Consider the following 15,014-nt stretch of genomic DNA (forward strand, 5'->3'; position numbering starts at 1 on the left):
CTAGATGCGGCTGGACGAGGTGCTGCCCGAGCTGATAGGGAGCCTGGTACTGTCCGAGCTGCTCTTCAGAGGGGAGGGCCCACCCCGGGCCTGCAGGCGCATGGACCAGTACCAGAGGAAGATGAGGAAGCCTGTGGGGGGCACAGGGCTCAGAGGCTGGGGGCAGCCCCAGCCCAACCCCGCTCCCTTCCTTGGACCCAGATCTGCCCCTGTCCTCCTCCCTACACAGGTTCCCCACACCGATGTGATCCCCGGAGCACCTGCTATGCGCCAGGCACTGGACAGTGCCCTGTACATCATCTCACTTCATTCTCTCCAGGTTCCTTGAGATCAGACCTCATCATTACTATTCTGTTTTACAAACGAGGAGACGGAGGCCCATGAAGGTAAGGGGCCTGGCTGAGCCAGGAGTCAAGCAGCAGTGGTCAGCCTCCAGAGCCCACCTGCTTAAGTACCATGTGATACGCTCCTCCCCAAATCATAATACTGTGATTTATTAATAGCTCAGTAAATGTGTGCATTTATGGGCATCATTTATAATCCCTACAGAGTCCCCTTCACTTCACAGATGAGAAAAAAAGACTCACCTCCCTCACACCCCACTCCCACTGCATGGGGACCCCATGCAATGGGGAGGACTCGGGCAGGAAAACAGGGAAGGCAAGGCCTCCTCCCTACCCAGTGTGGCCAAAAACAAAGGTAGGTGTGTGTGTGAGATGTTGGGGGGCGGGGGTAGAGGGGTGCAGGTAGAGCAGGAAGGGACCCTGATGGCATCAAGCCAGGCCCTCATGATCCAGCCCCTCTGCTCCCCTCCCCTCCCCCCCTCCCCTGCCTCACTACTCCTTAGCCGTGCTCCTCACTATTCTTCCAACACATAACCTAGTTCTAGCCTCAGGACCTTTGCTCGTGCTTCTCCCTCTGCCTGGAGCACTCCACCCCCAGACCCGGTCTGCTCAGCCTGTAACATGCGCTGCATCCCCTGGGTGTCTGTTACAAGGAGGATTCTGACTCGGCAGGCCTGGGGTGGGCCGGAGTCGGTGTTTGTAACAAGCCCCTGATGATGCTGCTGGTCTGAGGAACACACCTGGAGTAACGGGCCCTTGATCTCTCCATGGCTGGATCCTTCTGCTATCTTCAAATGTCTCCTGTACAGAGAGGCTTCCCTCCCCCAGTGTCCCCCACCCAAGCTCAGACTGTCCATCACATCGCCCACTATTGCTTCCCTCCTCTCCTAGATGCCCTTTGATGTCTGCGACCTTGCTTGTCACACCTGGCCTTCCCAGTAGAGATGAGCTCTGTGGAAGCAAAAGGCCCTTGCACGACCAGTTCACAACTACAGCACTAGGGCTTAACACAGGGCCTGTGCACTATAAGTACTCAACAAAGACTTGTCAACTATGGCCTGGATGCCCCCATTTTACGAATGGGAAGGCTGAGGTCCAAAGAAGGCCCTTCAGGTCATCTGGGTCATCCCTTCCCTGGTCTGTGCTCTATGTATGGGCACCCTGCCTGGGCCAGGGGGTGGGGTTTTCTCCATGCCTACCTTGGAAGGAGGTGATGATGCTGAAAAAGTAGAGGACCACAAGCTGGAAGGTGCCAGAAGCAAAGGAGAAGAAGACCAAGGCCCAGGGCAGGCCGAGGACCAGACTGAGACCCAGCAGGGTCAGCACGTGGGGCCACTTCTGGGCGTGTGGGCGCAGCCGCACGATCTGCACCACCATCGTGCCCAGCATGGCCATGTTGAACAGAAACACCAGGCTGAAGAGGCCCAGGTTGGTGACGTGGCTGACCAAGGAGTCCCGGATCCAGCACCTATGGGCAAGGGCACGAAGGTTCATTGCAAGGCCGGGTTGGCACGGTGCTTCCTGGGCCCTGGGCAAGCACCACAGTGAGCCCGAGTACAGGGCAGCTGCTTTAAACACCACTGACTCAAGGGCCAAAAAGCCACTCTCCTTTCAATTATCCTTTATTCCTTCTCTGTAGTCAAGAGAAAGGCTTAATTTGGTCCTAAAACGTTTTTAACACTTCTAACACTTGCTAGTCTCCCTTTCCAAAAAAAGCCAGACTTTAGGCCCACTGCTTTCATCAAGAATTTAGTACCAGGGTTTCCTTATTCCTGTGTTTGCTTTCATGACTACTCACTGTTTAGGACAAGTAATGCTTATTTCCCATTTAGAGTTGATATAATTTTTTAAAAAATACATTTAACAAGCCAGATGATTTAAAGAAAACAATTAAACAAATAATAATACAGATGGCACAAAGTGAGGCAGAATCAACTGAAATTTTCAAAACATTGAAGGAATGGAAAGGGTTCCTTCCTAGCCTAGGGCTCAGGAGCCCTGGAGTCTAGTCTGGTTCAGGGGGACACACAGGCCAGGCCACCACCAGCTTGGGTGAATTAGGTGAGTGGAGGAGGACTGGACTTCAGCCCCACTCATCCCCCAGCTGGGTGCCTTTGAGCAGCGTGGTGTGGATTCCTGCCTTCTCTGGGTCTCAGCCTTTCCATTTTTCCATGGGGAAGAGGATAGAAGGGTGCAGCAAAGGAACATGCTGGAGGCTCAGCTGCACCAACCCATACTCCCACTTGCAAGTGGGGAAACTGAGGCCCAGAGAGGGGCTAGGACCTGTGCAAGGTCATCTGGCAAGTGACTGGCAGATCCAGGCCCGTTCTCACCCTCCCTGAGAAAAGGGTCACCCCAATACCTCCAGCAGCTTGGCACCCAGGAGTCTCCTGGTCAGCGTGACCTGGGCCCAGGCTACTCTCTGACCTCTGCACCATGAGGCCCACCTTCCTGCCCCCACTGCACAAGCCACTCACATGGAAGGGTAGATGACACTCTCTGGGGTCCTGTGCACAGCTAGGATGATGGGGCCATAGTTGTTCACATCCACCAGTGCCACCAACGTCACCAGGAAGATGGGGAAGCCTGCAGGCAACAAAGCATGGAGCTCCATCTCCCGCCCTCTGAGGCCTGCCCTCCCCTTCCCTCTGGTGAGACCCCCTCTCAGACCTGTGGTCCCAGAGCTTACCCAGTCCCATCTGGGGCAGGTCCTCCAAGCTCGGACCCACCCTTCTCCTTTCCAGTTCTGGTTTCTCATAAAGGGAGCCCATCTCCCCTGACCTTACCCCTGCACCCTCAGCATCCTGGGGCCCCCTAGGGGAGAGGGCCTGCAATTCCCTGCTGAGGGGCTGGCTGTCACAAGGAGAGACTGGAGGAGCAGACAGGACATTGGTGGGGTGGAGGACAGTTCAACAGGGGACATCTAGAGTTATACCCCGAGGGGATGTCTGCCCTGGGCCTCGACCTTGTCCGTGAGGTGGAGATTGAGAGCTCCCTGGAAGGGTTGCCCACCACCAAACACCTGGATTTTGACAAAGAATCAACTCTGAAGGAATTTCATATATATCAATGAAGTGAACCAAGAAAGGGCCGAATGAGAAACACGGGAGGAGCCACAAGTTGGGGTCGGGGACATGTGGAGGTTGGTGGGCCTGTGCGATGTTCAAGGACTTGTGGTGTGTGCCCCTGGGCCTCCAGATCTGACAAAGAGAGGTCTGGGCCACAGGTGAATTGGGTTGCTGTCGGCCAAGAACAAATACCAGAGCCACGGGGAACCTGTTACCTGAGGTTCATGGGGATCCACAGGCAGGGCCACCATGAGCCTGGGTGAATCAGGTGAGGACTGAATTACGGCCCCACTCATCCACAGCTGGGTGCCTTTGAGCAGTGCGCAACCTGCACATCCATACATGGTGGCTCCGTCTGCAAACCCCACTTGTAAAAGAGTGACAGATGTAGAGAATATGTAAGCGTTTCGTGGGGACAGGGCTCATCACCTCATCTTCCTAAAGAGGACCCTGACCTAGCCAAGGTGAACAACCCCTGAGAATGGGTGAGTGAAGGAAGCAGTGAGGGAATGGTCAGAGGGGCAGGTGGAGAAGTGGAACCAGGTGCCCATGTTTTGCCAGAAACCAAGAGGAAAAGGCAGGTCTGGGGGGCCCACCAACCCCCTCCACCAACTCACCCCAGCCCACGATGCCCAGCTTGAGCAGGTAGCCTGGCACATAGGTGCCGAAGACCTCGACCACGAGTCGGTAGAGGTTGTAGCCCTCGAGGCCCATCCAGGAGAGGCAGGCGAGCAGGGAGAAGTGCAGAAAGATGGCACTGGCGCGGCAGGCAGCCTCGGAGCCTGCCAGGGCCACCGGCTCGCTGAGCAGGAAGCTCACATCCAGCAGGAAGACGGCCAGCAGCAGGTTCATGTGCACCTTGACGGTGTAATCCCTAGACTTCCTCCTGCACAGGGGAGGGTGGAGGTAGGGCAGGCAGGGTCACTCTGGTGGCCAGCGTGGGAAGGCAGGGAGGAGGGAGGAGGGAGGAGGGAGGAGGGAGGAGGGAGGAGGGAGGAGGGAGGAGGGAGGAGGGAGGAGGGAGGAGGGAGGAGGGAGGAGGGAGGAGGGAGGTATGCCCGCCCACCCCTCCTCCTCCAGGCAGCCTTCCCAGGCTACACACACGCGCGGCCTCCCGTGGCTACAGCTAGGCTCTGTCCCCATGCACCTTCCATGTGTCCAACACCCACAGGCTCAGGCACCGTGTGTGCATCTAACGGCAGATTTAACCAAGCACAGCGAGGAAGACAAATCAGCCACTACAATCAACCAGATGCTCCCAAAGTCAGAAGGGAAAGACTTTTTTTTGCTGTTTTGGAGAATCCATGCCACCCATGTTCTGTGTCTGCCTGTCTGTCTGCACTACTGTGCATCTGTGAGCACACGCTGTGTGGCCTGTGTCCTTGAGGTTGCAAGTCTGTGTGTGCACGTCCTGCTCCCATCCCAAGATACTGTGTGGTGCAGGGCACTGTCAGCCTTCCTGTCCCCAGCCTTTCTGTCCGCCTGGCACCATCCACTGCCTGCTCCAGAGAGTGCAGAAGAACACCTACCATCCTGGATCCCCATGCCCACCCTACCCCTAACTTGAGGCACCACCTTAGGCTGGCCCCATCCCCCTCACCCTCAGTGTACTCATCTGTGAAGTGGGAGGACGGCCCCCCTCGCAGGGTTGGGGTGAGAGTTACACTGATATGAAGCATCCGGCACAGATAAGGTGCTCAGTCCCTAAGGGTTCCTGTCCCTTTGTCCTGGGGCACTTTTGTGATCAATGGGCAGGTGCTGGGAGGGGCTTGTGCCCTCACCCCCAGCTCTCCACTCAGCCTGCCAGCCGTCCCTCCTCACCGCCTGCTCCAGCCCCACCACGTGTGCAGCTGTGGCCACGCCTTCACACGGCTCTACCCTCCCCGGTCCCCGCAAGAACAGTGAGCACACTCCAAGAGTCTTCATTCTACAGCAGAACTAAGGATGTCTCCCTTCCACCCAGACGGGTCCAGGGCCCAACTACAGGTGGACCTCAGTTTAGGCCGAGCCCAGCACTGCCAATCCAGACCCACACACAGCCGGTCTGAGGGTGGGTGGAGGCGTTCTTCACTCCACCGAAGGCGGCCCCTTCTCTCAGCAGGCACCCCAACGACTGGGGTGACACACGCCTCCATGGAGCCAGGGGTCGGGCCTCAAAACAGGCACTAGGGAACAGGGGCTGGGGGCTCTACCTGTCCACAGCGGCCACTGCCAGGCAGCTCCGCTAACCCAGGCCTTGTGGGCCTGGAGCCAGCCTGCTTGGGTTCAAGCCTGCTGCTACCACTTCCCCGCTGTGTGACCTCAGTCAAGTCACTTGCTCTCTCTGAGCACTCTTCCATAGGGCCCTTGCGAGGATGAACCAAGTTCACGCGTGTAAAGCACTTAGAACAGTGTGCGGCATGTGGGCCGCTTGATGTAACTGTCCACCGTTATCATTACCATCACTGTCATATTATCTTGTGCCCCCAGCGGTAGCACATCTGGTTATTCGAAGACAGGAATCTAGATTCTTATGTCAACTCTCCCAATTTTAAATGTTGGCAGTTAATGTAAACCGGAAATGCTATGTTACCCAAACACCACAGATCTGAGCAGGAAATGCCCCCCTGGGGGTCAGCTGGCTGCACCTCCCAGGGCTTCCAAAACTATACACACGTTTCGGGGTCAGGCCAATCTCCAGGGTGGGTCTCCCTCAACGTGGGGTCCCAGCCCGGGGGCCTGGAATGGAGGTTCTCCCTGCCCCCTTCCCTCTTGCTCCCAGGTCCTACCTAGAGCAGAGGTAGGCAGCGATGGTGAGGACGCAGGCCACGGCGGAGATGACACAGCCCACGTACGAGAGGAGAGTCAGGTAGTGCTTGTGGATGGCGTCCACCTCCACAGAGGTAACCTGGGTCCACGAGGCAGGTCAGGGCTGGCCTCAGTGCCCCCAACTCGACACTGAGGGTTTGCCCAGATGGAGGTCTAACCCGTGGTCCCTGGACGGCCTTGGGCGTCTATGAACCACACCTGCCCCCCAAACTGAGAAGAGTGTGGTCCCATGAGTGCATTTTTCACCACATTCTCAAATGGATCCCCGTCCCACCAAGGTCAAGAACCCTCCACCGGAGAATCCCTTTTCTGTCCTGGCACTAATTATTTTTCTGTAGCATTCAAAACAGAAATAAGTTTCCTGTGAGGCAGTGAGCTCGCCACGCCCAGAGAGAGCTGGAAGACCACTCCGGTCCCTCAGATGCTAGGGTCCTAAGAGCTGGGGAGAATGAGCCTAGGACACAAAGCTTCTGAGATCTTGGGGGCACTGAGGTCCATCACAAGGGCCTCAGCATCCCCTTCAGGGCTCCTTAGAAACATACTCCTGGCCCCACCCCAGCCCTGTGGAATCAGAACCCTAGGTTAGGACCAGGAACCTGCATTTTTATCATGCACCAGATTTTGGGAATAAAGAACAAGGGCTTTAGAGACCAGCTCTTCTACTTACTACTAGCTGTGTGAACTTGAGTAAATTGCCTAACCTCTCTGAGCCTCAGTTTCCTTATCTATAACATGGGACAACAACAGGAGTCACCTCGGGGCTTGTTGTGAGGAATGGATGACATATATGCGAGAAGTGGCGGCCACACAGCAAGAACCCGGCCTGTGTATGGGAGCAGGGAAGGAGGGGGCCACGCACCATCAGCACTGCAAAGTAGGTCAGGTGGTTGCAGAGGCAGGACGTCTGCGTCTCTCTCCTGATGGTCTCACAGCCCACATCGCTCCAGCTCCCGGGGCTGCTCACTGAGGAGGGGCCAGCATGGGGCTCTGAGATCAAGCCCAGCACCCCAGCACCCCACTATACCCCACAAATGCACGACTGCATCACTCTTCTGAGCCTCTGCTCCCCTCCGCAGATCCCTAGCCTGACATCACTCCCTCTTCAAAGCCCACCTTCCTCCAGGAAGCCCCCCTTGATTAACTCCATCTCCCCCACCTTCCAGGACCCCCTGGTACCTGCCTCCAGGTACCTGCCCAGCTCAGAGGCCCCTCCACACTCACATGTTAGGTCTTCAACCCAGAATACACACTGTAGAGTCACATTCTTCTGTAGGGACAAGAAAGAAGGGGAGTGGGTCTCACGACAGCCTACTCCTTTCCAGCCAGGCTGAGGGAGTCAGTGCCAGGGCCCCACCCCTTTTGTACCTGACTGGCCGATGCCCTCAGCCAGTCGGTCATTTCGTTAAAGACAAGTGATTCAGCAGAGAGGGGGACAGGAGGACATGGACAACGGGGACCCTTGTGTCCTCGGTTGCTTTGCTCACACTCACCGGCTGTGGCTGGTGCTGGAAGGTGAGCACCATGGGCTCCGAGAGGTTGGCTACTTTGGTGTTCTGCACGACGATACCCAAGACCTTCTCCCCCAAGACCTGGCTGGAGTTCTTGTCCTAGGTATATGGGGTGGGGGAAGAGGGTAGGGAGGGGGCTCAGGACTGAGAAGAAAAGCTCAGGAGTTCCCCAGACCTTCTAGACTCCTGTCTCTGCCCAGCACATTGCTCCCAGATTTTGAGTCTCCCTCTGGAAACAATTCTTGCGAGGGTAGTCATTTACACCATAGTGAGAATAACTCTCTCCCAGGTCTAAATCTCCCAGGGAGACCTGCACGTTGCTGTCCGATTTCTGACTTTACAAGGACTCTTGGAGGAAGGGGCTGGGCTCCATGCCTACCCTTCCACCTCTCCGTCAGACAGAAGCTGCTTTCCCCCGGGGGAGGGCCCGAGGACGACAGCCCCATACCTGGAACAGGGCTTGGCTGCTGAAGTCTACCAGCAGGAGTCTCTTCTCAGCCTCCTGCCTCTGGCCCTTGGTCTTCTGGAAGAGCTCGCGGGGCAGCAGCACCGAGTACTCCAGGATCTCGCTCTGCTCCCCCTGCAGACCAGGGTCCCACGGGGGTTCAGCCAGAGGTGGGCCTCCAGATCCCCCCACATCCCCCCAGCACATGCCTTCCTGGACGCTGCCATCTCCAAGCCCACCTCCTCCAGGAAGCCAGGCCTGACTCACAACAGCCCTTCTCACCCCTCCTTTCCCTGGCACCAGCGCTGGCTGGGGCGCTTGTCGTTAGAGCCCAGGGCCCCAGGGGCAAATGGGCCTGGGAGAATCACGTGGTATTCTGGTGTCTGGGCTTCAGACACTGACCCTGCCTATGGCTCCCTGGTGTGCTGGGGCATAAGAAAGGCAGGGTGTGTAGCCCTCTGCCCCCAACTAGGCCCACCAAGGGCAGGCTCACAAGAGGGCTGCAGGCACAGGCATTTTGGTGTTGGTTGTCTGTCCACAAGGACGTGCCACAGGAGCCCCCTGTGCAGGGACCAGGTCCCTCCCCACCTCTGTCCCCACCACTGTATCAGGAAGGGTCCTCAGTTCCACCGGGTAGCCACTGACTGAGGTAGTCTTTGGGCCTGAGGCCTTCCTCATCAGCACACATCTGGCTCCCGGAGGCCCAGAGGAGGGGAGTGCTCACGGCCTCCACATCTGCTTCCTGCCCTGGCCACTATCCTGACCCCTGACCTCCCGCTGGGAGTGGATGCGCAGGTCCTGGAGGCTGGCTGTGGGCTGGAGCTTCCACACCGTGGCGTTGACCAGATCTTCCTCAAAGGACACCGTGTCCCCTGTGAAGTTCACGGAGGTCAGCTTCGACTCCAGGCTCTGCAGCTGCCTGGCAGTGGGGAGAGAGGGTGGGTGACTGCTGGGTGTGAGGGGCGGATCCAGGCGGGCAAGTAGGCAGGGAGACAGAGGGAGAGGAGAGATTCAGGCAGATACACAGGAAAGAATGTGGGGCAGACAGAATGACCTGCGGGGGTGGCAGGGAGTTAGCCAGAGCGTCAGAGTAAACAGGAAAGGAGGCGGGTGGGGACCTATCCTCGGACTCGGCCACCAGGTTGTGGGCCCAGTTCTGCCTGGACCGACCCACTATGTGCAACAGAGCAGCCCTACCCATCTCTGGGCCTCAGTCTGCTGAGCTGTAAAATGGGTCAATCCTTTTCACTTTATTGGTGGAGAGGAGGGCTTGGGTGCCGCTGACCTGGGCTGGTGGGTGTGACATTTGTTTTTAACGACTCAGGCAGGGGAGGGGCTTGGCCTCCAGGGCTGTATCTCAGTTTCTCCCGGAGAAGATGGAAAGATGAGAACATTCCAGCCCCAGGGGAGGTTTCCATATAGCCGCCTGCTCCAGGTCCCTGCCCTGCCCTGCCCTACCCGGGTCTGGGGGATGCCTCCTCCTTCCCCCTCACACACTGGGACCCACACTTACTGGTCCGTGGGGGTGAACGGGGGTCTCCTTGAGCTCTTCCGGGGATGCTTCAGAAACTGGCTGAGCCGCTGGAGGTCCCTTTTCAGCTCACATGTGTCCACCGAGGCGCTGTGGGAGGTCTTCAGGGGAGGAGCTGGGGGAGAGGGATGGACAGACCCACCAACGGCTGTTGAATGAGGTGCCCGGCCACACTCATTACACTCTCCGTTAATCCTCCAGTGATTCTGAAAGCTTCTATCCCCATTTTATGGAGCAGGAAACTGAGACTCCAAGAGGTGCAGTGGACTCCCCCAAGTCACTCAGAGCTGCAGCCAGCCAGACGGGGCTCTGTCCTGTGGAGCCCCCGGCAACTCCAGCCCCAGCAGGGTGGGCTGGGACACACCTACCCAGGCATGCTTCTGACACACACAGGGAGCTGGGAGGGCCAGTTCCCCAGGGCCAGCCAGGCCCCCTTCAGGAGGAGCTGGGGGGTGGGGGGCTTGTGTGCTGGCTCCAGGCCCTCCACCCGGGTACCATGCACCCAAGGGCTGCAGACTCAGGCACCTCCAGGGCTCAGATGGGACTCAGATGAGGTAGGCAGACGGGAGGAAGGACATGTGGGGAGGGGGCATGCCCTATGCCAGCAAGGAAGGCAGGCCCTGTGCTCCCATCTGAATTTACAAGGCAGAAAGCCTGATTTTTAGATCATTTGAAAACCCTGGCTCATGTTTTCAAAAAACTCTCTACAGACCAAATAAGGCCAGGCCAGATCTGCTCTTCAGGAAGTCAATTTGCAGCTATGCCTGACTTTGCCCTAAACCCTCCCAGGTTGGGGCAGAATCCCAGCCTGGGGGCAGGGAGCCCTATCTACCGCCCTGGCCCCTGTCTGCTGCCCTCGGCAGCACCTGGGCCCACTGCTGCTACCCCTTAGCATTTCCAAGGGCCCAGAGCTGCTAACATATTCAACGCCATTTGCCCCCCCCCCCCCCCCCCCCCCCCCCCCCCCGCCCAGGGCAGCCCCGCCCCAAACTGGAGCTGCCTGAAAGGCCCCAGAATCAGGGAAATCCTAGACCCTGAGTAGAGCCTCCACCTCCTTTGGGCCACCCCCTCCTCCCTGCCCCCACTCAGCACTGAATAGAAGGCAGCGGCCACACCACACCTGTCACACCCCAGCCAGACACACAGTCTGCACACCTGTGTCAGCCTCCGGCCTCGCTGCGTCCTGACCTCTCACCTCTTGCTCTCTCCCGCACCCCTGCCCCCATCCCCTCATGCCAGTCAGCTGCGGGGTTCAGATCCTGGCTCCCTCACTCACTAGCTGTGCAACTTTGTGCCTCAGTTTCTCCTCCGAGAAATGGGGATAAACACTCTAGGTGATGCTGACGAAGCAGAATTTTTCCTCCGCCTCCTGACCTCCAGGCCCGTCTCTCCATTCGCTCTGCTCCCACCCCGTTCACTCACCGTCCTCTACCTGGGCCTTCCCCGCAGTCCCGTTGCTCCATTCGCTCTGCTCCCACCCCGTTCACTCACCGTCCTCTACCTGGGCCTTCCCCGCAGTCCCGTCGCTCCATTCGCTCTGCTCCCACCCCGTTCACTCACCGTCCTCTACCTGGGCCTTCCCCGCAGCCGCTGGACGGCACTTCGCCCCTCCGCCCTCACCCCTAACTTCCCACAAACCTCCCCAAAGCACACCGTGGATCACACTCTTCCACTCCTCGGACACCTTCCCTGGCTCCCCACTGCCTGTGGACAGAGCCCCTGCTCCGTGACCTGACATTCGGGCCCGTCTGCTTTAACCCCGCCGCGCATTTTGCCTTCCCCGCCTCCAGGCCTTCGGCCCAGCTGCTCCTTGTGCCTGGAAGTCGCCTTACTGTGGAAGGAGAAGATGAAGCCGGCCGCACTGGGCAGACTGGTGTTCTGGGGGTTCCACCAGGAGCTGACAGAGGTGGCGAACAGTGGGGCCCCCTCGGCCAGGCTCTTCTCCTGCTGCCAGAAGCACAGTAGGTCAGAGGCTTGGTTACTCAGCACGAAGTCGCTCTTGCCGTAGCGAAGATGCAGTTTCCCAGCATGGCGGTTCCAGTAGAGGCAGAAGTGGTAGAGGCCCCTGGGATGAGGGAATGACCTAGGAGCCAGATGGGCTCCAGGGAAGGGCGCATGGACTACGAGGGCCTCCTCAGTGTTCTTGATGGAGATGTGCAGCTCAGATGTCCGCTTATAATGGAGGCTGCTGTTCTGCGTCTGGTTCCGCTGGCCACAGAAGCGGAAGTCTTCCCGGGGGCCCCCGCCACGGGCACCTGAGGAAGCAGAGACTGCAGATGGGACTCTGGGCCCAGGGGCAGGCTCCGGGCCCAGAACACAGGAGCCCAGTGCCTAGGACCCACACACATTCCAAGGACCTATACCTCAAAGGGTCTCCAAAAATGTGAGTCTACCCTGTTCAAAGATTATTGGCTTCAAAATATGAAAAGAACAAACTCAAAATCAATAATAATTTCAAAGACAAAATAATATTTTAAATAGCAATAAAACATTTAATGAGGCCATGCCTGCCACAGACAGTTGTGCAGGCTGTGTACTGCACAAGGATGCACTGGCTGCAGAGGTGAGTAGGGCCAAAACCCAGTCCATGTTCCTTTCTCCAAGGTACCATCATCCACTTGCTAAGCTGTGTCCTCAGGCCTGTGCCTGCCCAAAGGGGTTAGTGGATGTGCTGGCAGCTGACCTAGACATCCTTAACATAAGGATGGCATTTTAACTAAGTCCTAGGGTACCTCCAGGAAAGCCTACCTGGAACCAGGAGCAGACCCAGCAGGAACGGCACTGTCTGCAGCAGCACTTGGGCAGCCATCTTCCTCCCCAAAGTCACCCTGAGAAGTCACCGCCTGAAAGAGGACAGGAGTGTTGGCTCGAGGTCCTGACCCACAGGGTGGCTGTGCCAACCCTGAAGAGGGAGAAGCCAGGGTAGCATGGATGTGGCATATGAGGTGGGGAGGCAAGTGTGGAAACAGTCCGTGGACCTCCCCAGAGCTGCCAGGAGCTGAGCATCAAGAGGCAGTGGCTAAAAGAAGACATACAGATGGCCAACAGGCACACGAAAAGATGCTCCACAGCGCTAATTATTAGAGAAATGCAGATCCAAACTACAGTGAGGTATCAACACACAGGTAGAATGGCCATCATTAAAAAGTCTACAAATAACAAATGCTGGAGAGGGTGTGGAGAAGAGGGAACCCTCCTACACTGTGGGTGGGAATGTGAATTGGTGCAGCCACTATGGAGAACAGTATGGAGGTTCCTCAGAAAACTAAAAATAGAGTTGCCATATGATCCAGTAATCCCAATCCTGGGCATATACCCAGACAAAACTATAATTCAGAAAGATGCATGCACACCTATGTTCATAGCAGCACTGTTTACAACAGCCAAGATGTGAAAACAACCTACATGTCCATTGACAGAAGAATGGATAAAGAAAATGTGGTACATATATACAACGGAATACTACTCAGCCATAAAAAAATGAAATAATGCCATTTGCAGCAACACAGATGGACCTAGAAATTATCATGCTAAGTGAAGTAAGTCAGACAGAGAAAAACAAATACCATATGCTACCACTTATATGTGAAATCTAAAATATGACACAAATGAACATTATCTATGAAGCAGAAACAGACACACATAGAGAACAGACTTGTGGTTGCCAAGGGAGGGGTGGGGAAGGGACAGATTGTGAGTTTGGGATTAGTACATACAAACTATTACATATAGGATGGATAAACAACAAGATCCTACTTTATAGCACAGGGAACTATATTCAGTAACCTGTGATAAACCATAATGGAAAAGAATATGAAGAAGAATATATATGTATAACTGTCACTTTGCTGTACAGCAGAAATCAATACATTGCAAATCAACTATTCTTCAATAAAATAAAATTAAAATGCAAAAATTAAAAAAATTAAAAAGAGGCAGTGGCTGAGTTCAAGTCCCAGCTCCACCTCTTGCTCGCTGCATGACCCTGTAAAAGGGTCGTGGAAAACAGGACGAATAATAGTACCTCCCTCCAGATCCAGCAGTGATGGGCTCATCAGGCTAGAACTGGTGGGGGGAGAGGTTCCCCAGCACCACCAGGAACCACCCCAACCACGCTGCCCCCTCCAGGCCTGAAGAAGACACAGGAAAAAGGGGGCTTGCAGGGCTCTCCTCCTGGAACCTCACCATCATCATCCCTAAGACCCAGCTCAGAGGTCACCTCCTTCAGGAAGCCTTCCTCAACTCCCTCTACAGTCAGTCCTGGCCTCCTTTGGCTCTCTATGTCTGTGTGTCTGTTTCTGTTTCATAGGGTCCCGTTAGCCAACTCTGGGAGGTGCAGGATGGTACATCCCTCCTCCTGGTGCTAGCCAGGGAGCTGCTGGTCCATCTCTGTGCACAGGGCCTAGTGTGCACGGAGGTCGCTGGGCAGGTGGACAGTGAGGGAAATGGAGTGAAGGATCAGTGCAGCCACAGCGCCCTCTACAGCCAGGGGATAGAGGAGACAAGCACTTCCTGTTATGGCCACCAGGGGGAGCCAGTTCCCAGGGCAGCTGGAAAGGCAGGGGGACGTCCCAGTCTGGCCGGGAGACATAGTGTGGCCCAAGTCGGGGGAGATCCAGTTCCCCTCAGCCCCATCCTCTTGTAGAATGCCCCCCACCCCAGCCTCTATTAGCTTAGTACCTACTACCTGCCAGCCTGTGCTGACCCACCCCCTCACCCCTATACCTGTATTAATCTTCATTCCCCTGTGAAGTCAGCCCTACCATTGGCCCATTTCACAGACAGGGAACCTGAGATCCAATGAATTAAATGATTTGCCCGAGATTGTTCCAGACACCAAGGGCTTTCTCTGCCTGGTCAGGACTGTAGTGCCTGGCAGGGAACCTGCGTGCCTGGTACTTATAGAGAGATGCTGGGTGGCTTGGCCCTCCCCACTGCCAGCTGGCCTTATGACTGAGCTGGGTGCTGGCAGTCACGAACAGCCATCCTCATCCTGTGAGGCACTACATATGGCTGTGGTGACAGATGCAATCATCTGCCACAAGCCAGACAAAAGGAAGCCTGGCAACTATGGGGCATGAGAGGAGTTTGACTTTGGGAGGAAACCAAGGAGGGCTTCCAGGAAGAAGTGGCTTTTGGATGGAATATTTAAGGGCAGCATTAAATGGAGGGGTGGTCCATGCAGGAGTTCACTGTCTCCTTCCTGGGCTGGGCCTTCCCTGAACAAAGCTGGCCCCCTCAAGCTAGAGCCCGTCTCCAGTGTCCCACCATGTGTAATGGAACCCCAATTTCTAGGGCCTGGTCAGTCTA

General features: G+C 56.4%; 1 protein-coding gene across 1 annotated transcript in view; it reads right to left on the reverse strand.

Moving 5' to 3' along the window:
- Positions 1-15,014, reverse strand: part of ADGRG1 (adhesion G protein-coupled receptor G1) — a gene marked incomplete at its 3' end in the record, with an annotated part of 30,854 nt that continues 15,840 nt past the window's right edge. Inside the window, exons 2-14 of the mRNA XM_082863190.1 lie at positions 12,453-12,547; positions 11,537-11,959; positions 9,687-9,819; positions 8,945-9,092; positions 8,177-8,308; positions 7,711-7,827; positions 7,442-7,487; positions 7,080-7,183; positions 6,181-6,299; positions 4,030-4,298; positions 2,822-2,930; positions 1,544-1,812; positions 1-131 (exon numbers count right to left, since the gene is read on the reverse strand). Coding sequence (XP_082719316.1) covers positions 1-131; positions 1,544-1,812; positions 2,822-2,930; positions 4,030-4,298; positions 6,181-6,299; positions 7,080-7,183; positions 7,442-7,487; positions 7,711-7,827; positions 8,177-8,308; positions 8,945-9,092; positions 9,687-9,819; positions 11,537-11,959; positions 12,453-12,513 — 2,061 coding nt within the window. The 5' untranslated portion in view covers positions 12,514-12,547. The remainder of the gene's footprint in view (positions 132-1,543; positions 1,813-2,821; positions 2,931-4,029; positions 4,299-6,180; positions 6,300-7,079; positions 7,184-7,441; positions 7,488-7,710; positions 7,828-8,176; positions 8,309-8,944; positions 9,093-9,686; positions 9,820-11,536; positions 11,960-12,452; positions 12,548-15,014) is intronic.

Source organism: Leucopleurus acutus (genome assembly GCF_964270905.1).
Source record: "Leucopleurus acutus genome assembly, chromosome: 20".
Lineage (NCBI taxonomy): Eukaryota > Metazoa > Chordata > Mammalia > Artiodactyla > Delphinidae > Leucopleurus > Leucopleurus acutus.